The 17,081-nt window shown below is 43.7% G+C and overlaps 7 protein-coding genes across 7 annotated transcripts; 5 read left to right on the top strand and 2 right to left on the bottom strand.

Moving 5' to 3' along the window:
* Nucleotides 1–956: 956 nt before the first annotated feature.
* On the top strand, nucleotides 957–2,174 carry BDB00DRAFT_743519 (homeobox domain-containing protein; the record flags this gene model as incomplete). Its single annotated transcript, XM_053118498.1, has 3 exons — nucleotides 957–1,133; nucleotides 1,290–1,436; nucleotides 1,548–2,174. Coding segments are annotated over 3 exons (951 nt in total), but the record flags the coding sequence as incomplete, so codon positions are not given.
* Nucleotides 2,175–2,287: 113 nt separating this feature from the next.
* BDB00DRAFT_228829 (Nse1 non-SMC component of SMC5-6 complex-domain-containing protein) lies at nucleotides 2,288–3,739 on the top strand. Its single transcript, XM_053116555.1, has 4 exons — nucleotides 2,288–2,721; nucleotides 2,807–2,913; nucleotides 2,996–3,073; nucleotides 3,148–3,739. Exons 1-4 carry the CDS (start codon nucleotides 2,538–2,540, stop codon nucleotides 3,604–3,606), a joined length of 828 nt encoding a protein of 275 aa, XP_052985574.1. The 5' UTR covers nucleotides 2,288–2,537; the 3' UTR covers nucleotides 3,607–3,739.
* A 4-nt stretch (nucleotides 3,740–3,743) lies between these two features.
* BDB00DRAFT_796261 (calponin domain-containing protein) lies at nucleotides 3,744–6,827 on the top strand. Its single transcript, XM_053121456.1, has 13 exons — nucleotides 3,744–3,887; nucleotides 3,985–3,997; nucleotides 4,076–4,166; nucleotides 4,265–4,602; nucleotides 4,680–4,737; nucleotides 4,808–4,870; nucleotides 4,947–5,046; nucleotides 5,160–5,257; nucleotides 5,330–5,560; nucleotides 5,626–5,702; nucleotides 5,779–5,884; nucleotides 5,960–6,166; nucleotides 6,248–6,827. Exons 1-13 carry the CDS (start codon nucleotides 3,854–3,856, stop codon nucleotides 6,689–6,691), a joined length of 1,860 nt encoding a protein of 619 aa, XP_052985575.1. The 5' UTR covers nucleotides 3,744–3,853; the 3' UTR covers nucleotides 6,692–6,827.
* Nucleotides 6,828–6,831: 4 nt separating this feature from the next.
* Nucleotides 6,832–8,118, bottom strand: BDB00DRAFT_866797 (hepatocellular carcinoma-associated antigen 59-domain-containing protein; the record flags this gene model as incomplete). Its single annotated transcript, XM_053126265.1, has 6 exons — nucleotides 6,832–6,972; nucleotides 7,052–7,124; nucleotides 7,211–7,438; nucleotides 7,528–7,614; nucleotides 7,703–7,888; nucleotides 8,012–8,118. The coding sequence occupies 6 exons, from the start codon at nucleotides 8,116–8,118 to the stop codon at nucleotides 6,832–6,834; spliced, it is 822 nt and encodes a 273-aa protein (XP_052985576.1).
* A 190-nt stretch (nucleotides 8,119–8,308) lies between these two features.
* BDB00DRAFT_866798 (proteasome maturation factor UMP1) lies at nucleotides 8,309–9,098 on the top strand (the record flags this gene model as incomplete). The annotated part of the gene is made up of 5 exons (XM_053126266.1): nucleotides 8,309–8,315; nucleotides 8,436–8,569; nucleotides 8,655–8,756; nucleotides 8,864–8,957; nucleotides 9,028–9,098. The coding sequence occupies 5 exons, from the start codon at nucleotides 8,309–8,311 to the stop codon at nucleotides 9,096–9,098; spliced, it is 408 nt and encodes a 135-aa protein (XP_052985577.1).
* BDB00DRAFT_228606 (UPF0468 protein CG5343-like protein) lies at nucleotides 9,079–10,222 on the bottom strand. Its single transcript, XM_053116554.1, has 4 exons — nucleotides 10,172–10,222; nucleotides 10,052–10,083; nucleotides 9,387–9,981; nucleotides 9,079–9,284 (listed from the first exon to the last, which is right to left on the bottom strand). Exons 1-4 carry the CDS (start codon nucleotides 10,190–10,192, stop codon nucleotides 9,267–9,269), a joined length of 666 nt encoding a protein of 221 aa, XP_052985578.1. The 5' UTR covers nucleotides 10,193–10,222; the 3' UTR covers nucleotides 9,079–9,266.
* A 483-nt stretch (nucleotides 10,223–10,705) lies between these two features.
* Nucleotides 10,706–16,021, top strand: BDB00DRAFT_944122 (ABC-2 type transporter-domain-containing protein; the record flags this gene model as incomplete). Its single annotated transcript, XM_053129483.1, has 9 exons — nucleotides 10,706–10,883; nucleotides 11,035–11,174; nucleotides 11,319–11,590; nucleotides 11,674–12,752; nucleotides 12,839–13,082; nucleotides 13,163–14,759; nucleotides 14,852–15,140; nucleotides 15,249–15,377; nucleotides 15,482–16,021. The coding sequence occupies 9 exons, from the start codon at nucleotides 10,706–10,708 to the stop codon at nucleotides 15,808–15,810; spliced, it is 4,257 nt and encodes a 1,418-aa protein (XP_052985579.1). The 3' UTR covers nucleotides 15,811–16,021.
* Nucleotides 16,022–17,081: the final 1,060 nt, after the last annotated feature.

The raw sequence follows: 17,081 nt of genomic DNA on the forward strand, positions 1-17,081 counted from the left end.
TTGAATAGGATGTTCTCGCTTCACAACCCAGCGGCGCTGTAAGCAGTTCCTGTAGTCAATAGCCTTCAAAAGCCTCTAAAAGCTTTCCAGAGCACTTGAAGGATCATCTGCCACCTACGTATTATTTGCCCGAACGTTAAATACCTTTGATGTATCTACTTCTGCTTGTCACACTTTAATTGAGTCAGCCGCCTAACAAATACTCTCATCGGTGGTGCTAATACTACCATCAAGTTGCAATAGCGTCACCGATGATAACAGTAGTAAGTATAAAATATGGATACGCGGAATGGTTTTCAAGGCTAGTGGCATTTGTTCAAGCTAAACAAAGTTTTCGGTGCATGTGAAAGCCTCATGTTTTTCTTTGTAGCGGCAAGGGCAATCAGCGGGGATGACGTACTACACTGCACGATCGTAAGAACTGTTAGGTACATAACATCTTTCTCACTTGGGCTTAATGCCCTCTTGATGGGTCGATTGAACAAGACGTTTCCAGGCGTAGAACACCTCCAGATTTCCATTGAAATCTCTGGCAGCCGTTAAACTTGACGCTGATAAGAGACTATAAGTGATACCCCGAATCGTGTACAACCGAGGGATGTTCAGAAGGATCGGAACGGCGCGTGGCTTTGGTGCGTCGGTGCAAGCAATAGGTTTGGTGTAACCATGGAAACATTTTTAACTCCCCCTCGTCTTGGATCCTCCGTCCCTCTCTTTCTTTCCTTCATCCACTTTCCTTTCCATCTTTTACATATCTTCCCCATTCTCTCTTTATCTTGTACTTATCGTGCTGGCTCACGTTCTGATACACTCATCACATTCGTTCTCTGTACAAAGTCTGAAACACCACCGACAACAAAACAATGATCACCAAGCATCCTCACCACCACGCTCGTACAGCCTCCTCCGCTTCTGCCGCCTCGTCCTCCGTGTCTACAGCATCACCGTCAGCGCCAACACGCAAACGTACGCATCTGAAACCCAACCAACTGACGGTGCTCCAGAACTCCTTTGCAGTCAATCCACTCCCAGAGGCCCCTATGCGAAATCAACTTGCCCGCGAACTGGGCGTCAATCAACGCACAATCCAGATTTGGTTTCAGAACCGCCGTGCCAAGGCGCGCAAGTTGGAAGTCTTGTCGAACTCTTTATCTGCCCATAACCCACCCGTTGCTGCTGCTGCTGCTCATCACCGATATCCCGACAACCCACAGCATGGGCACCACCACCATCACCATTATCATCAACAGCAGCAACACGATTCGATGCTTTTGCCCCGCTGGATGGAGCAAGCACGATTGCATAACCAACCTCGTTACCAACCCACGTTTCGCACCATGATGACTCCCGAACTTTTTGAAGAACTCAAGCAACAACCTCCTAGTACACGCCGTACCAATGGTAACCGACCTCGCTCGAGTTCCAAGCCCGAAAAAGTTACCTCAGTGCCTGCCGAGTCTTCGTCCTCGTTGTCTTTATCATGTGGTGAGAATGCTGTTACTGAAATGCGTGCCATGTCCGAAGGCATTCCGCAAGTGCACCACAAGCAAGATCAGCAGCAAAAAGAGACGACGACGGTTACGGCTACCGAACGCGCGGACAAGACCGGTAACAACAACAACAGCAACAACGAGCATAGCAGCGACATCGTACCACTCTTGAATATCCAGTCGCTCCGCATTGGCAGCTGGTCTCGTTTTTGTGGACAACCCGCTGTTATGGGTCAGCAAGCAACACCACCATGCTCGTGGGACCTTAAATGTTTTGTGGAATCGACCAACAAAACTCTGACGTGGCAAGTTTTAGCCGAAGGTCACCTGTTCAGGATCCAGGTGCCAATGGACACTATTGCCCAGGTGCGATTGGTCCAGGAGGGTCAGCTCGAAATAGAGTTGGATGACCCGCGACACTGCTGCTTTGCCATGTACGATAACAACAGCAACAACAGCAGTCAAGGAGAATGGATTCGATGCGGCGACTTTTCTGAAGACAAACAGGCGAGCCGTGAAACTGTGCATGTATTGCTGGGCAATCATGACGTGCTTCAGCAGGCTCTTTTGGACTTGGCAGCGCTGGCGCCCGAGTTGACTGCCAAGATGGTGCTTACTCCGCTTCCCTTGATGGATGATGACCTTGTGTCCTGCTCACCCTCGGTCACGCCAGAACCTCTGTTGAGCTTTCCTGGTGCCACTAGCAGAAGTGTGGGTGGGAATCATTACTGTCCGCCTCCTCCTCCTACTGCCACTGCCGCCGCTTTTCCCACTAATGCTGTTGGCTACCATCCGCCCGGTTCGTTTGACAAGCATGCTGCCGTGTGGGCCACCGCCGCAGCTGCTGCAGGTCCAAGCGCGCTGTATCAAATGGCGCCTTACGGTTTCTGAGTTTCGCCCCCTTTTGCATCTTGTCTTTGAACAGTATTAGTGTAGTTCTTACAAAAGAAAAAAGCTCTCCCCTGTCCTCTTCTTTCCACTTTTCCCTTTCTCTCTCTCTCTCTCCCATCTCTTGCTGTCCTTTTCTTTTGAATATTGAAGAATAAAATGAGAATCATGGCTGACAGCAACCAAACTAAAACGGCAGCGTCGTCTGAACAAAGCAAGGACAGTAGCAGCGTGTACAACAATATCCATCGTGCATTTCTGCAAGCGGTCATGAATCGTCGGATTGTGGATGCAGACACCGCAGAAGGGTTGTACGACACTATTCTTGCTAATGCTGAGCAGAGTGCGTAAATATAGTCTGTGCGCGCGTTTCTATTATTATTATTGTTATTGACGTCTCGCTCCATATCCAAATATAGCACCCACAGAGGACTTTCAAGAATTCGTTCTGACTATCAACCTCGAAATCAATAATTTCGACCTCTCCTTGCGCACTGTGCGTGACGAACGTACTGGCCATGCCATGCTTCTACTGGTAATGACAACAGCAAAGACATCTCTGAATAAGTGGAGAATGAAAGTGTAACCCGCTATTACATGTATGTACAACATATCAGGTTAACACAAAGTCAGACGTTGGCACACAAGGCGCGACGCTCTACACACCCTCTGAGCTCGACTACTTTAAACATCTTGTATACATGCCCTTTGTTTCATTGTTTCAAGCTCTGCAATAAGTGAGAACTAACGACGTTGTGAGCTATGTTAGCTGGACGGTATCATGCAAGCACCGGATCTGTATTTATCCAGCGATACGGCACTCCATGTAGCAAGCGAGCTGGACATAAAGTTGGAGAAAGCCCAGGGCGCATTGGATCGATTTGTGGATGATCATTGGTTGTACTATTGTGTTGACAGTGGTCATTATGCGCTGTCATTGCGATCGACGGTAGAACTGCAACGGTACTTTGAAGAACACCATCCAGACGCCGTCAGCTTTTGTCCGACATGCTCGGAGCTAGTGACAGTGGGACGCCAATGCCGACAATGTGACACACGCATCCATCGCCATTGCACAACAGGAACAGCAATTTCTTCGGAAGCTTGTCCGTTTTGCTCACGCGTAGGCACTTTGAAAGCGTTTGGGCTGTCGTTGGATAGTGGTACGGATGATGACGGCTCGGCGACTACCATGTTCTCCTCCTCCTCCTTCTCCTCCTCTTCCTAGTAAGCCTTTCTGTGTAATAGCATATTGCATGCATACATATCGGAAGAATAAAGATAATAAAAGAGGACCCACACGTGATGCATGCAATGCATAAACTCTCTTTGTTGTGTTTGTTGTTGCAGACTATAACCTTGTGTGCTGTTCTTTCTTTCTCTCCTTTTCTCTCTCTTCTCTTTCTCTCATCTTCAACTTCTTCCTCCTTTGCTTTTTTCTATCATTTTCGCTGATTTGACCAGTCGTATTCGCTATGGATAAGACATGGGAAGCAATCCAAAAGAAAAGTAAGTCTTTCTCTTTCCTTGCACTCGTCGTTGGATCACTCACATAACAACTGGTCTACCTGATCATGCTAAAAGACGCGTGTGTCTGTCCTTATAGCTTTCACGAAATGGCAAGCTAAATTCGAATCCTGAGACGCGACTTATCTTGGCTAAAAGAACTAACACGGGGAATATATAATCTCATATAGGGTGAATACGAAACTTGAGATGGGCCGTGTTCCTCACATTCAAGATCTCAGCAATGACCTGGCCAATGGCGTTCGGCTAATCCAACTTCTGGTATAAGAGCAAACCAAAGATATAGCACAAGAGCACGAGAGGAAGGGTTTCCAAATCAAGTAACCTGTTTATTTTTTCTTTATTCTGTTGCTACTCAGGAAATCATTGGCGGAAGTGACACAACGCTGGGCCGCTACAGCACCAATCCACGTATGCGGATCCAGTGCGTGGAGAATGTCAACAAGGCCCTGAACTTTGTTATGGAACGGGGCGTGCCACTGACCAACATTGGCGCGGAAGACATCGTTGATAAAAACCTAAAGCTGGTGCTGGGCATGCTGTGGATGATCATTTTGCGCTTCACTATTGATGATATCAGTCAAGACGGTAAAAGTGCCAAGGAAGGTCTGTTGCTATGGTGTCAGCGCAAGACCGTCAATTACAAAGAAGTCAATGTACGCGATTTCACGCATAGCTGGAAGGATGGTTTGGCTTTGTAAGTTTTCGTCTTTTGTGGAAGCAAAGAAGGGTGTACATGACTCTCATATATGTATATATATACTTCTTTGGTAGTTGTGCCCTCATTCATCGTCATCGCCCTGACCTATTGGACTACGATGCCTTGGATTTCGTAAGTTTGTCGGCTTCTCTCCTATCATATTGATCTATCCAGTATTCACTCCTACCATTGTACCACCTAGTCTAAACGACATGAAAATACGGCGCTCGCTTTTGAAGTCGCAGAAAAATATCTTGACATTCCAGTAGGTCTTGCCGAAACTCTCTTTCCTGCTCTTTGCAGTGACTCATTGAGACCTGTCTTTTTCTCTCTTTCAATAGAAACTGCTGGATGTTGAGGATGTTTGTGATATCGAAAAGCCGGATGAAAAATCTGTCATGACCTATGTTGCTCAATATTTCCATGCCTTTTCATCACAAGGTAAAAGAAGAGAACGAGTGAATAGAGGCGTGGTTATTTTAAGAGCGAAGTCGGATTTATAATTGAACTTTTTGATTTTACTGTATTCACTCTGCATGAAAAAACTTTTGCAGACAAAGACGAGACTGCCGGACGTCGGGTGGCCAAGTTTGCAGATGTGTTGCACTCAATTTGGAAGATGCAGCATAGCTATGAGGAACGTGTTACTGCTGTAAGTCTTTGGTTTTTATCTTTCACCTGACATCATTGTGTGTGCTAGGGCTAATGATACTCTGAATTGCAGCTGATCCAAGCTGTCCGTAGTGCACAGAGACGGTGGCAGCAGACAAAGCTGACGGATTCTTATGCGGAGACCAAGCAAAAGGGAGTCGAGTTTGCAACGTACAAGAGCACACAAAAGCGAGAATGGGTCTCGGAAAAACGCGAGTTGGACACCTTGCTAGGCAACATCCAAACCAAACTAAAGACGTACAATCTCAAGCCTTATTTCCCACCGGATGGATTAACGTTAAGGGTAACAGTTATAGCATCTTAATTAGGAAAGATGCACCCCTTGAATGACATTGACATGATTTATAGGACTTGGATAATGTTTGGAGGGATTTGCTGGAGGATGAAGCCATTTACCACCGGAATATCAATAGCAAGATACGCGAGTAAGTCTTTGACAACTGGAAGGAAAGGGATCTAAGGTTGTTAACTGCGATATAATATCACTTCTTTTTTTTCCAGAATCAAGGAGAACCTTCGTAAAGCATATGCTAACGCTGCCAATGAATTCCAGCAAAAGCTGGATACCATTTCTGCTGAGCTCGCTGCACTTGATGGGGATCTTGAGGTGAGAGAGAGATAGAGCATATAGCGTTTAGAAGTCTTATGCGTTGCTAAACTTGAGGTACTTTTGATGAAATAGAACCAACTCAATTGCGTCGTTGGACTGTCGCAAGAATTCGGACCATTACAGAAAAAACTGCAAGCCATAGAAACTCTGGATCAAGCCTGTTTGGAAGCCAACACTGAAGAAAACGACTATACCGTATATTCACTGGAAGATCTTACATTTGAGCTTGGCCTTGTCGAGCGGGCCATCCGGAAAAAGATTGCCTTTATTGAAAACCAGGTATGGAGTAAAAGTGTGTGAGAGAGAGAGAGAGAGGTCTTTTGTGAGAATGATATCTCTAATGTCGAGCAAATGGAACAGAGTATATCACGCAACATGACCAACTTGACGCCAGCCCAGCTGGAGGAGTTCGAACATGCCTTCCGCCACTTTGCCAACGACCACAACACCCTATCGATAGAAGGATTCCGGGCTGCCTTGGCTAGTTTAGGTCTGTTTTACGACGACTATGAAATGGGGCTTTTGTTCGACCATACATCGCAGAATCACGAAAGCATCAGATTCGAACAGTTTATTCAGTTTATGGTATCGATCACCGAAGATAAGTCGACGCCCGAGCAGCTTCAAGATGCGTTCCAGACGATCGCAGGTGACAAGCCCTATGTCACTGAACTGGATCTGAAACGGTGCATGATGACGGAGCCAGACGTCGACTATCTGGTGCGGGAGATGCCTACTGTCACTCTGTCGGATAATGATATGGGATTAGACTATAGTTCATATGTAGACCAGATGTTCAAATAAGGCCATCATATCATTCATTTCTCAAAACTACACATGATTTTTATATTTCTCACACAATGTATACACACGTTCAACACAGACACACACTCACACTAAAGCACACTGCAAGTTATAAAAAAGATTGCATAAAATGAGTTTTATTATTTACGCATCCTCTTCTTGAATCTTTCTGCAACAATTTCGTCTGTAGCAATTTGTCGCCTGTCCGTACGAGGTCTATGATCTGACTTGCGCAACTGTTTTTCAAAGTTGGCTGGTACTTCATCTCTTGAACTCTTGCCCTTGATATAACGGAAACGAACAAGTTAAAAAGAGGGACTCTTCCCAATAGTTCCATGATGATTGAAAACAACTACTTACGGCTTCCTCTCGGTGTTCATCCAAATACTTCCGCTTAGCACGCTCTGTCTCTTCGATATTCTTTAGTCGGACACTATAATGTTGTTGTTAGTATATATGTAATTGTCAATACTCGGGTCATCTTGCTATCACCAGCTGTTTTACGAGATATAATCTTACTCAATGCCAAGATCCACTTCAGGGATAGCAGTTAACATTTGTGTCGATAATTGTACGCTGCCCTCTTCCACATGCTTTGATTGCACTCGTAACCGTTCGGGAAGCATATATAGTTCTTCATAGATGTCCACAAGACCATCCTTTTGTTGCTGCTCGTCTTCCTCGTCTTCCTCCTTTGATGCTGCTTCTCCACGTCGTCTCCGCATCTCCTCTTCAATATATGCCATCCTGTATACATCATTTTTCAATCTATTAGCTCTTTGTTGTCATTTTCCTTTTTATCTCATTTGCAACCGCCATTAGCTACATATACTTACATGTGTTTATCAACGTCCAGCGCATTGGTTTGTGTAGTGAATGTGTCAAGCTTTAACTTTTTCTCTGTCCCTTCTTCATCATCGGGTCTAACGTATATGATATCATAATTAGCAAAGTGTAAGCTTGCACAAACCCTTTCATGCTTTTTCGTATAACATGAAGATGATATGCTACCTTGCACCTTTGCGGACAGCGTCCTTGTCAACCAGGCCTCCAGTTAACAGCTTCCAAGGATCAGACGGCTCTTTTGCTGGTTCTTTTTTCTTTTTCTTTTTATCACCTTTGGATAGTTTGTCGACATCAATGCCACCATGTTTACGCCGTAGCCGTCGTAGCTCCTGCAAATCTTCAATCGTTTCACTAGAGTAAGATTCAAAAATATTATGCAAAAAAAAAGAAGACGTTTAGAATAGCTTTTTAGAAAAGGAAGAAAGAGAAAGAGAGAAAGAGAAGAGGAAAAGAATAACGGAATCAACAGTGTACCTCACGTCTTCACTTCCACTAACGGAATCCTCTCGACGTTGTTCTTCTTCGTCGTCGGATTCCGGTTTCTTTTTCCTATAATTGCGTTGCTTGCGTTGGATCGGCATGGAAACACAAAAGAAAGTTGGTAAAAATTAAATAAGGGTTGAAAGCAAAGACCAGACAGTTTGATTCTGCCGCTGCTGCTGCTGCTGCTGCTGCTGAGTTTATTGGCACTCGTCCCTTCGTCCTGCTATTTCTGAGCTTGCGCGTCCCCCTTTTCTTCTTTTACTTTTACACTCTTTGATACCTTGTGCAATGGCAAGTTAGATATAACAAAAATAATAAGAAACTATTAGCGTTAATTTCGCGATCGCTCACGTTTAATATCTATACCGTTCAACACCCCCATAGTCTCTTCGAATTGCTCCTTCTTCGTCCCAAGCTGTTGAGAACAACAAATCCACATTTGACACGAGACACAGTGAACTTGGTGGTCATGATGCCCTTCGATACGGTACACGTTCCATCAAGTCCGAAGTCATGCCCGGACATCCTCTTCAGCAACGATTGGAAAATGTAATTCAGCATTTGCTTGCGTTTTTATACATTGACCGAGGACTTTTACAGTGAACTGATCGTTTTTTTATTCATGTAAAAAAAGTGGCAAGAATCACAGTGGGAACTCAAGTTAAATATGGCACGACAAGTACACGGCATGCATGCACCTATGCGAATGATGATGGAACGAGATATCGTTAGTCAGGTAGTGTATCATTAATATTATTGTTGTGTTTCCGGCAGAAGAAGAAAGAAACAGACTTTTGCTTTGGATGTATGGGTTGACGTCGTTACCAATTGAATCTACAATAGCGCCAGCGCATGCCCGTCTTACCATCATCCAACGTTCACTTGGATGTTCTTATGGGCAAAGACGAGACCATTGAATTTGAAGACTTCTTGAACGGTAAGAGATGAGAACAAGGATGATGACTGGGGACAAAGAACTGTGTACTAAAGAAATCTAATGTTACTAGATCCTTCAATGTCGACGGGTACGATGGATGTTCATGCTGCTATGGAGCACAAGCTCAATCTTAAAGTTTAAAAATATATATTCATCTTCCTCGGGATAACTCGAAAAACCACACTTTGCATTGTCCGTACTTTTTGAGAATAACCCTTTTATGTTTCTAATATAAACAATGAAGAAGAAAAGATTTTGTTATCAAGGGTGTGTAAGGAGGGAAAATGAACAAGAGAGGGATAGGGGTATCTATCCTGTTCGTTGGATCTAATGGTGCAATCACGGTTGGCTTTTCAGTCAATATTATCCTTTACGACGAACTCATCCAGCCTCTTGTTATCACTACAAAAGGAGCAACGACACACTTACCGGCAAGAACAGCTTGAACTCTGCAGGTAATTCCTCTTCGGCATACAATCGATCCGTAAAATAAATCCGTCGCAGACGACAATTGGCATGCACTGTAACGCGTGTGGTTTCAACGTAATTTGTACCATACGCACGCTTGACATAATCCGCAAGATTAAACACAATCTGGTTCCAGCCAGGATCGAGCCGCATGGGCATTGTGGTGATATACGGCTTGACACGCGTCGCCACTTGATAATTGGATGCACGGAACCGTCGCGTTTCGCCCTTGTCGTCCAAAACTTGGACTTCAAATGAGAAATATTTGCCAATATTCTTTGCAATCAGTACAATAAAGGGTAGTTTGATCCCCAGTGTACGATCCATTATCGCTGGACACGTAATGTACGTCTCGGACAAGTTGGGTGAGAGTAATTCAATCACTTTGGAACTGATTAGATCGTCGTCGACACATAGAATATGTGATTCGTGTTGATTATCTTCAAGATCGTTATTACTATCGTCGCCGCTGTCGCCACTCTTATCACTTTTTTTGGTGTTGCTAGTTACTGATTGTGTTGGCAGTTGTGTGTGCCATAACTGTAACGGCTCGTTGCTACATTTTTTGAATTTATTTTATGAATGATCGTTTCGACGAAAGTGAACGGTGCAAGTTTTGATCGTACCCAAGACTGTAGAATATAGAGAGAAAGCCAGACTGTTTCCGTGTACGTGTGTGTGTCGTGTTAGCTTGAATCCATGACCATAATAAACGACAATATACAAATGTCCGTGAAGAAACGTGCCTGGAAAGTGTTTTTAAACATGTGGAGGATGCTGGACGAAAAACATTCGTGCAAGCGGTGATTTTGACAAATTCATTTTTACTTGCATATTTTATTGAATCACACAAGATGCTCAATGTATAGTGAAATAATGTATACATTATGAGCCTCCTTCACTATGTCTATTATGCAGTCATCTCACAACTCACTTCTGTTGAAATTCGTATATGCAACACGCCATGTTAAGTAGGAGGTATAGAATTACTACTCGACGAGCTCTTAACTACATATAGATGCTACCATATAGCTGTGCTATAGCTGTCGGTAGCATTTTATCTTCATTAATGCGTGACGCACTACTGTCTTATGGGGAGAAAGCGGTACTACAATTAGCTTTAAAAGATTAGGTTCACTTGTTTAACTGCATAACGAAACCAGTAATAAATGGGTATATTTTGACAGGGGATTTTCATAATCGAAACAAAAGAACAAAAGTGCTCGCTTCTTTTGTTTCTGCGTTTCTTGTTCCTACGCTACTACTACTACGGCTACTACATGGATGAAGAAAAGATAAAGGTAGAACAACAACCTCAGCAAGAGCTGCGACGATCACAGGATCTAGAGGCGGCCCCGCGAAGCTCATACGCTGGAACGGCAGAAACTTATGTTGAGCCCGAGGCTGGCAATTATAATACATTCGGTGAACCAGATGCTAATCAAGTCGACGTTGACAGTAAGTTTCCTTTGTATAAAGCTGCGTTTACCTGAGTAGCTTGCTAACCCATAATATCTCTACAAAAAAGCTGCGATCGATCAGTATCATGATTTGAGACGTGAACTGACAACCATCAGCCGTAAAGAAACACGACGACGCAAAAGTGTAGCACTCGAAGAAGGTGAACCAACTGACCATGGTGACGACTTCAACCTTACCGAATATTTGAATGGTTTCTCTGATCAAGCCGGACAATCGGGAGTCAAGATGAAGCGACTTGGATTAATATGGAAGGATCTTGTCGTCAAGGTAAAAATTTACTCGAGCCTTCTTGTCAGGGTGCATTATCTTCCAAATCCAAACTAACGGAGGGGTATTTTTTTTGTGCAGGGGTGGGGTGCTGATGCTAATACGATCCCCACAAACTTGAATCAAATGACCAAAGTGCTGCAGCCATGGAAACTCTTTGGTGTTGGCAATAAAGGGACCAAGAAGACAATCTTGCGTGGCTTGACTGGATTTTGCAGAGAAGGTGAAATGCTCCTTGTTCTGGGTCGACCCGGCTCGGGCTGTACATCGCTGTTAAAAATCCTGGCAAATATGCGCCAGCAGTATACGGATGTCGAAGGCGATATCAGCTACGGTGGCATTGATGCTGTCACCTTTGGCAAGCGCTATCGAGGTCAAGTTGTCTACAACGAAGAAGAGGATCAACATTACCCAACGTAACTATTGCTGTATTCAAATTGGAATACTAGTTGCCAAAGTATACAATGCTAATGCCATGTACTACCATCTCTTACACTAGACTTACAACAAAGCAAACATTGCAATTTGCGCTGCGGTGCAAGACGCCTGGTACACGACTGGCAGACGAAACCAAAAAGATCTTTGTACAACGCGTCATTTACCTACTTGGAAACATGCTTGGCCTTACAAAGCAAATGAACACCATGGTCGGCAACGCATTTATTCGAGGTCTTTCTGGTGGTGAACGAAAGCGTCTTTCGATTGCCGAAGTCATGACGACGCTCAGCTCGATCAACTGCTGGGACTGTTCCACACGAGGGTTAGATGCTGCTTCAGCCTTGGACTATGTGCGGTCATTGCGCATCATGACAGACATTTTCAAAAAAACTACGGTCGCTACCCTCTATCAAGCTTCCAACAGCATTTTTAAACTGTTCGACAGGGTGCTCGTGCTAGACAATGGCTATTGCATTTATTTTGGACCCACAAATCGGGCCAAGGCCTACTTTGAAAACCTGGGATTCTATTGTCCTCCGCGTAAATCCGTTCCCGATTTTCTCACTGGTCTCTGTAATCCGCTCGAACGTGAGATCAAGCCTGGTTTCGAAGACATTGCGCCCAAACACTCATCCGAGTTTGAAAAGTTGTATTATGAATCTGATATCTATCGCGATATGACCGAAGCGCTCAAGGCGTATGAAGAGGAAATCTCAGAAACACAACCTGCACAAGAATTTGAAGAAGCAGTACGAGAAGAGCATCAAAAGCGTGCGCCAAAGCGTGCTCCGTATACATCGTCGCTTTACCAGCAAGTTAAGGCGCTCATTTCACGTCAATTTCACTTGCAGCTCAAGGATCGACAGGCCTTGATCTCGCGATATGGTACTATTCTAATACAGGGTTTGATCACGGCGTCATGTTTCTTCATGATGCCAAAAACAGGCCTCGGTGCCTTCTCTCGTGGCGGTGCCCTGTTTTTCTCGTTGCTTTTCAATGCATTTATATCACAGTCAGAATTGTCTGTGTTTATGACAGGACGGCCGATCTTGGAAAAGCACAAGCATTTCGCCATGTATCGTGCTGGAGCATTTTACCTTGCCCAAGTAATTCTGGATTTCCCATATGCTATTGTTCAAGGTAAATGTGCTTCATTTTTACCTTTTTCTCTTAACACCACATGGCATTCATTCATGCAAACTAATATGCGAATACTGTACAATTAGTGCTTCTATACGAAATCTGTGCTTACTTTATGATGGGTCTGAACTTGGATGCGGGTCGGTTTTTTACATTCTTCATTGTGCTTGTATTTATCAACATGATGATGAACGGCTTTTTCCGGTTTTTTGGAAGTATCTCCACCAACTGGTACATGGCCACACAAGTTACTGGTGCGCTTCTGATCACTATGGTTACCTACACCGGTTATGTCATTCCGTACCCCACAATGCATCCTTGGCTATACTGGTAAGTGTTGTCATGTACCTAGCTGTGTCTGCTTATGAGTATCTTAGATCCACGCGTAAACTAAATGATCACACTCACAGGATCTATTGGATGAACCCACTCGGTTACGGCTATCAAGCGCTTATTAAAAACGAAATGATGGGCCAAATATATTCGTGTGAAGGAGCGGGCAACGCAGTACCTTATGGACCAGGATACGATGACTGGCAATACAAAGTTTGCACCATGAAAGGCGGAACACCGGGGCAGAATTATGTACTCGGAGACAACTACTTGATGGACACTTACATGTACAAAACCTCCTATCTATGGGCACCCGATTTTGTTGTTGTTGTCGCATACTTTCTACTCTTTACCCTGATGACTGCATTGGCTATGGAATTCCTTCATCCAGGTGGTACTGGTTCACTCACCAAACTGTACTTGCCCGGTAAAGCGCCAAAGCCAAGGACCAATGAGGAAGAAGAAGAGCGGTTACGACGTCAAGAAGAAGTTACGAATCACATGAAAGCCGCTGGTGAAGGCACAACTTTCTCTTGGCATCATATGAACTACACTGTGCCCTTCAAGGGTGGTCCTCTTCAACTTCTCAATGATATTTCTGGTATTGTCAAGCCTGGTCATTTGACCGCATTGATGGGTTCCTCTGGTGCTGGTAAAACGACTCTCCTTGATGTGTTGGCGAAACGCAAAACCATTGGCACGGTCGAAGGCCGAGTTTATCTCAACAACGAAGTGCTCATGTCTGACTTCGAGCGCATCACTGGTTATTGCGAACAAATGGATGTACATCAGCCTGCCGTCACTGTGCGTGAAGCCATGAGATTCTCTGCTTATCTACGTCAGGATGCCAGTGTTCCAAAAGAGGAAAAGGACGCCTATGTAGAACAAATCCTGACTCTGTTGGAGATGGAGGATATAGGTGACGCTCAAGTTGGCGACGTAGATGCTGGTTCCGGTATCTCTGTCGAAGAGCGCAAACGGCTGACGATCGCCGTCGAACTAGTCAGTAAGCCCAAGCTACTGTTTTTGGACGAACCGACATCTGGTCTGGATGCACAGAGTTCGTACAATATCGTTCGTTTTATTCGAAAACTGGCAGATGCCGGATGGCCCGTGTTGTGTACGATTCATCAGCCATCTGCTATTTTGTTTGAACATTTCGACCATTTGATGCTTCTTGTACGTGGTGGCAAGACCGCGTACTATGGCGAGATTGGCAAGAACTCGCGCACGATGATCGATTATTTCGAATCACGTGGTGGTCCAACATGCCCGCCCGATGCGAATCCTGCCGAGTATATTCTGGAAGTCGTTGGCGCTGGTACCGCCTCGGGCGGTAAGCAAAAGCAAGACTGGGCCCAACTATGGCAGGATTCAGAGGAGGCTCAAGCATTGGAAAACGAATTGGAGAGCGTTCATCAGAGTGCCAACCAGAATCCCACCCGTGAATCCCTAAAGTATGCTACTGGCTTTGGGTATCAACTGTATCTTGTCCACAAGCGTATGGCGCTGGCATATTGGCGATCGCCTGGATATAATCTCGGTCGCTTTTTCACCTGCATGTTTATTTCCTTGATCATTGGTTTTACGTACTGGAAGATGTCGTACACAACATCCGATATGCAAAATCGAGTATTCGTTTTGCTTTCAACGTTCATTATGGCCCAAACACTGGTAAGCTACGCACTATATGAGTTTGGAGAAACAGGTACCATACTCTTAAACTAGTGATAACTGACATAATATGGAAATGCGATTTCTTTTAGATTATTTTGGCCCAACCAAAGTTTATGACTGAGAGACTGTACTTTCAAAGAGAGTACGCAAGTCGGTTCTATGGTGTTGTGCCATTTGGGCTTACCTCCATTCTGGTGGAGATTCCTTATTGCATATTCCTAAGCGCCTTCTTCATGTTTGGATTTTACTGGACAGCTGGCCTTTCAAACACTTCTGATCAAGTCGGCTACTTTTTTATCTTGCTCGTCTTCTTTGTGTTTTGGGCGGTCACGCTTGGATTCTTGATTGCTGCTATTTCGAAAACCCACTTGATGGCTTGTAAGTATCACTATACAACAACACCCGCTTTTTTTCTTACCAATGGCAATCAGAAGAACCTCTATTCTCTATTTGCTTACGCCGTTAATAAATTTTTATCGTTCATAGCTGTCATCAATCCACTCTTTATTTCCATGCTTATTCTGTTTGCTGGTTTGATGCAGACTCCACAAGCAATGCCTTATTTCTGGAGCTCATGGATGTATCCTTTGGACCCATTCCATTATTATGTCGAAGGTAGAAAAAGGATGGCATGATAGTCATGTTTTGAACATCTTACTAGCAAAGAGAAACGATTGATTTGATACATGTACTAACTTTTACCCTGATTGTTATAAAAGGTCTTACTGTGAACGAAATGAAAGATCTTCCGATTCAATGTAATTCTCGAGATTTCCTTACACTTGACCCACCGCCTGGACAAACATGTGGCTCGTACATGCAACAATATCTTTCTTCGCCAACATCTACCGGTTATCTTGATAATCCTGATGCTACTGCGCAATGCCGGTATTGCAGTTATTCGTCAGGAAAGGAGTATTATACTTCAATGTTCCAGTGGTCCGAACAGCACAGATGGAGGAATTTCGGGATCATTGTCTGTTACTTTGCTTTCAACGTCATTGTTTTCCAAGGTCTGGTATTCTGGAGTCGGAGAGCTAGACGTTAAGAGGAGATCATAGATTATCTTCTTACCCTTAAGCCCTTCGTATTCTCCCTTAACTTTTTTTCTGTATGTATTTCTTGAATGTACCTCATTTGCCTTTCTTTTATTTTACCAGTCATTGTATCATACACTACTATATACTGTGCTCGTTTGTAGCCACAATTTAGCAATAATAGGCTTTTAAAAATAAATTGGATAACATAGCTGAAATGAGTCAAATATGTAGCATTTAATACTTGTGAGATGCTAAGGAAACATCTGCGTGTGATGCAACGTAGGTATATATGACATCCAGGTACAGTATATATGTATAAACATAATAAAGGGATTTTTAGTACAGTGCACTTGTATATTGCAAGATCGAGGTTGATTCTCTGTGTGATTTTGAGAGCATAGTAGAAGTAGAATTTAAATGTTGAAATAAGGCACTATCAGACTGTATTGAACGACACTTTTTGTCTCTGTCCATTTAATGTTTCTAAGCAGCAGTAAAAGTATTAAGTCAAGAAAAACTCTCGCCCGTACGTTTCAAGAAAGCTACCACTCTCTTTAGTATATAGCTTGCTTCAACGAGTTTATACATAAGAATTAGAGACATTGTTGATTACACATATATAGTTTCTCAACAGTTATCTGATACAATATACTAAACCTTTTTTTTTACCAATCGTGTAAAAGGTCAATCTAGGTGAAACCGGTACTGTATAAGAGAAATATGTAGGACTTTTAGATATACAGTACTAAATGTAGACATAAAAATAAGAAAAGCCACGCTGGCCTGACGCGTGGCAATTGGGAAAAGACATGATTAGTACTACTGCATGTTCTCCGGGAGATCCACCAGCTGAGTCTCAAGGATGAGGAGTACGACTATGACGAACCAGCGCCCGTAGAAGCCCTACATGGCAGCGCATCGCTAACAGCAGAAAACCATACTGTACATCACTCTTACAGCATTATTCCTACGCACAAAAGCCCTACTTTTTAAATATGTATTACCACCACACAGGCATGTCTTTATCCCAATAGGGGGTTTTCAGACTGACGCCAGAGCACAATTATGTATCTACACATACGTACCGCAAGAGTGACCATATCATTACTATAGGGAAGGTCTATAGATCTTCCACAATAAATTACATACTTTTCAACTACCTATCATATAGTGAACAAAACAAAGGAAACAGTAAAATTCAAACTTGACACATGACAAGGTCATAAACATTGTTCACTCTTATATCATATTTTTATTGTACAATTTGTCGTGCCAATAT

This window comes from Zychaea mexicana (genome assembly GCF_025766255.1).
Source record: "Zychaea mexicana strain RSA 1403 chromosome Unknown BDB00scaffold_2, whole genome shotgun sequence".
In the NCBI taxonomy this organism is placed as follows: domain Eukaryota; kingdom Fungi; phylum Mucoromycota; class Mucoromycetes; order Mucorales; family Lichtheimiaceae; genus Zychaea; species Zychaea mexicana.